This window comes from Zea mays, chromosome 7 (genome assembly GCF_902167145.1).
Source record: "Zea mays cultivar B73 chromosome 7, Zm-B73-REFERENCE-NAM-5.0, whole genome shotgun sequence".
Classification (NCBI taxonomy): Eukaryota; Viridiplantae; Streptophyta; class Magnoliopsida; order Poales; family Poaceae; genus Zea; species Zea mays.
The window spans coordinates 176,645,601-176,650,202 of NC_050102.1; the positions used below are offsets into that span (position 1 = coordinate 176,645,601).

The window sequence follows — 4,602 nt, forward strand, 5'->3', positions numbered from 1 at the left end:
GAGTGGCCGAGTGGCAAGCTGGCAACCAACGGAGCGGCGTGCACCGGTTGACGCGGACGCCCGAGCACTGCAAAGGAAAGAGACGCGCCTGAGGATTTGACAGGAGAGATGCGGCGCGCCAAAGGACTAGCGTGTTTACCCTGGCACGCACGGAGACGAGCCGCGCCATTTGCCGACTCCTGCGACGCCACGACACGCATCGATGGCCGCGGCCGGCCGGGCCACGACCACGAGCAACAAACAGCTGGGCCAGGCAGACACCTAGTACACAGTACGGTACGAGGCGCACCGTGGTTGCTGCTCTGCTGCGCGAATTCAACCAGCCATTTGGCTCACGGGAAAGCCCCGTTCGGCGGGGCATCGCGCACGGGCGGGCGCACGACGAGGAGGGTCGGACGATGGCACCGCAGGCGCAGGAGCCGCACGGAGACCGCGCGCGGTGCGGCGCCCGCCAGATGCAGCAACCCCAGTACCCCACGCCGCGCGTGCCTTCCGCGCGCGGCAGGGCGGGGCGGCGCGGCGGCTGCGTCCCCACCGCGGAGACGCCACGCCGATCAGACGTCGCCACGGAGACGGGCAGTTCGGCTCGTCGCGTTCGTGCTGCCGTGGCGCGCCAGGACCTAGCGCGTGACCGCGACGATCGACCGAGGTAACGCCCCGTCGACGGCATTAGCCTCTCCCGGAGGGAACCGCCCCCCGCCCAGCGCCCACTGCTCCTGCTGGTCCGTCCCTGGCAGTGGCACGAAGCCTGGCTGGTTCGGCCGTCGCGTCGCGTGGCCGGGTCGCCATCGCCTCGGACTAAAATTCCGTTTGACCTGGCGCGTACGTACGTATCAGACGATGACACGTACTGCCGACGGCCTCATTGCGCCGGCGAGTCGCGAGTCGCGAGTGCATGATTGCGCCGCCCGTTCCTCCACAGCACAGTAGCGCGCTGCTGCATGCAGTAGCCATGGACGGAGGATCGACATGGACCGAGTCTCTCTACTCTCTACATGGGTGAGCTCCTTTCCTGACCTATCTTCGCTGAGCTCCTTTCTCTGTACAGATGACACATGCACCATGGCAGAACTAACCTCTAATCCCCCGGTGGGCAGCTGTTGCCCAGAAACGCTCGGTTCGGGACGGAAACTGGACAGCAGGCAGGCAGGCAGGCCGGCCGGCCGGTCTGCGATGTGTACCGCCGCCGGTACTCGGCAGACATTACGCAGCGCGTGCGTGCTCCGGCTGCACTGCACTGCACTGCACCCCGGCCCCTACGTACCGGCGAGCAGTTAATGGAGAAACATGCCGTGTCGGCCAGACTGGGCAACCCGACCCACCAGCGCGGCCTGGCCATGCCCATGGGCAGGGACACGGACACGGTTGGCTTTGGCTTGGCTGCCTGATTTCCTTTTTTACTGTTTCTGTAACACCCACTTTGTATTTGCTAGAGATAATACCAATAGAGAAACAATTTCTTTTTATATGAGTTTGACCTTTATGCATCATCACATGTGAACACTACATTCAAAAACAAATAAGTAATAAAAGGATATACCATTAAAGTGTATGCATCATGCTGAGTTTTTTGGTTGTGCATTTGTGCTTAATAAGATAAATATACCATTAATAGCATATCAAGGGATCCATAGAATTTAAAGTTTAACTTGAAAATAAAACCATGAAAATAGAGGAGAGAAAGGAATACTATTCAATACAAATAAAATTGTCATTAAAATAACTTCATCACAGTTGATATGATCAAAATAAATAATTAGCCAGTATACAAAGTGCCACAAAGTTTGAATTTGAATTGAAGTTTGAATTTGAAAAGAAATGAAAAGAAAAGAAAAAGGGAAAAGAATAAAACTCTAACTGGGCTCAGAACACCAATTCGGCCCAAACTCAAGTCACCCTGCGCGGCCCAGCCTGGTGAGCACGCGCCGACAGGCGGGCCCCGCTCTCTGACTTCTGGGCCCACGCGTCAACCACTACGCCGCACTCTGACCTCGGCTTCCCTCTCTGTTTGGTTGGCCCCAGGCGTCAGCTGGACCTTCCCCTACCTCGCGCGTATGGCGGAACGACCGCAACTGCCGCCGCACTTTCTCTGGAAATTGGCCAGCTTGCGCCCACCACCCCCGGACCTCTCGGCCACCCGAGTACCCTTATTAGCTCCTGGGACCCGTCCGCGCCTATCCCACCGGATCCACCATTGGAGAAGCCCCACGCCGTATACCCCTCGCCGACCGAAAGGGAAGAGAGAGCGCCGTCGTGACCGAAGTAGGCAATTACTGTCGTTGGGTCTCGGAGAGTTCGTCGGAGGCCTTCTCCAAGTCTCCTGGGAGCATTTCGCGTAGTCCGCGGGTGGGAAGGGCCTCTGCGCGTGGAACGATTCCTCGCCGGCGCCTGGGAACCGCCCTTCGTCGTGGGAAGCCTCCCTGTGACCGTCTCCAACCCAGGTGAGCTGTCCATTTTCTTGGGTGTACCTGTGGCATGGTCTGGGACGCTGGTATTATGAGTTGAGGGCTTGGCTCGGGTTTTGGTAGAACTCCGGCGATGGCCCGCCGCAAACCTGGGCGGCGCCGCCGTTCTACTCGGGTGCGCGGGGGAGAGGAAGGCGTGGCCGCTGGATACAGAGTCGACGGCTGCGATTAGTTGGGGATAACGGTTCGACTTAGGGTTGCTGTAGCCGTTCGATCCAGATCGTGTGGGCGAGATTTGGTTTGGGGCTTTTAAATCAGGAGCGTCAGATTTTGATCCGGTGGTGGAAATCGGATCGGGATTTCATTAAACTTTGTCCGTCGGATTTGAATCCAAGGGATCACACTGAGTACCGGTTCGCGGGAGTAGTGTTTTAATCTGGCGCGCCCATATCCGATCCAACGGTTGTGAGCGCCCCGTACCCCTTCGCGGGTTCACTTTACAATTGAAACCCTCTGTTTAGGCGAATTAGAACCCGCCGTCCAGAGCAACAGCGCTCTGAGTCTCGGGAATATTTGTATAATAACCCCTGCACTTTCTGGTAAATGAGGCCCAGTCCAGAATAGTTTTTAACCGAGAATTTAAATTGCAAATTAATTTTCAATGTATAAATAATGTCTAGAACTTATAAAATCCATAGAAAATGCATATGAACTCCAAATTACTCCATTCCAGTTCCAAAAATTTTATAATTTAATTCTCTATCACTTAGAGCCTCTGTTTTATCATGAAAACAGTAAGAAAATGTAATTCTCACTCAATCCCATTTTAAACACATAAAACCTTTGAAAATTCATAACTTAAAATCTATAACTCAAAAAATTATGATTCTGGTTCCTAGAATTTTATTTTAATGTTTAGATTATTTCTGTATATTTTTCACATGCTTGATGTGATGTTAATTTTTCCCTGCATATTGTGCTTGTTTGTATTGTGGCGAGTAGAAGAGCCCGTGACCGAGGATCCTGGTGAGCAGCAGGTTGAAGTAGCTGAGCAGGAGCTCATTGAAGGCAAGTTGTGCCCTTGACCACTTTTTACCCAATAATGTTCTTTAATATCACTTATCCATGCATAGGTTAATTTTGATGGGACCCAATAGGTTACCCTAGATTGTTTATCTCATTACCTTGTTCACCCCTGAATCACTTGGGTAGTTTGCTATTGCTTTACATGGTTTTGGGATAATCATTTATTACCTCTATGTTCCAGTTATTTTTGTTATTCTATTTATGTTCATGTTGAGATCATTAATGTTAATTGGAACATAGAGCTTAACTTGAGAACCACGTGCCACCACAAGGGTTTAATGGGACGCCCTTGGCTGACTAATTAGGAAATCTAGTGGAAGACTACCTTACCCGAAAGGGGCAAGGGCAGTAGGGGAGAGGTCAGTGCGGGGAGGTCCCTGGTTGATTTTGCTGCGATGGCGGTCAGCCAGGAACCCTGTACTGGATCTTCCTATAAACTGTAGCGGGTTTTCGGAAGCTAGTGGAACTTTGTAAAGGCCTCGTAGTGTTGCCCTGCCGCGCTTCCTAGGTAGAGGTGTATGGGATTCATGACCCCTTGGCAGATGGGTAACATGACTTGTGGGTAAAGGGTACAACCTCTACAGAGTGTAAAACTGGTATACTAGCCGAGCTCACGGTCATGAGCAGCTCAGGACTCTCTGATGTTTAAATTATGGAACTTAAATTCAATTTTGTCATTTGCATTGCATGGGTTTGTTATTAATTTTGTTCTATTACTTTACTTATGGTTTGGTATTTACTTACACTTAGTAACTGCTAATAAAATTTTGACCAACTACTTAAAAGCAATGCTCAGCTTTAACCCCTATCATTGATCAGCCTTACACTTCACATGAGCTCCCACCTTTGGTGAGTTCATGTCACATTATTCCCCACAACTTGTTGAGCGATGATCATGTGTGAGCTCACCCTTGCTGTCTCACACCCCCCCCCACAGGAGATGATCAGGTGGTTCAGGAGGAGCCGCCTAGCACTGAGGAGTTCGATCTGATCTAGGTGGTGTTTCCCAGTCGACATTGGCGCCGACGATCCTTAGTTCGTTTTATCTTTATTATGTTATTTTGTAATAAGTCTTCCGCTATGTAATAAATTCTCTGATGTTTTATGACAT

At 51.5% G+C, this 4,602-nt stretch overlaps 1 protein-coding gene across 1 annotated transcript; it reads left to right on the top strand.

Moving 5' to 3' along the window:
* Positions 1–289: 289 nt before the first annotated feature.
* On the top strand, positions 290–1,466 carry LOC111589770 (uncharacterized). The gene is made up of 2 exons (XM_023300671.2): positions 290–999; positions 1,098–1,466. The coding sequence occupies exons 1-2, from the start codon at positions 970–972 to the stop codon at positions 1,386–1,388; spliced, it is 321 nt and encodes a 106-aa protein (XP_023156439.1). The 5' UTR covers positions 290–969; the 3' UTR covers positions 1,389–1,466.
* The last annotated feature ends 3,136 nt before the right edge of the window (positions 1,467–4,602 follow it).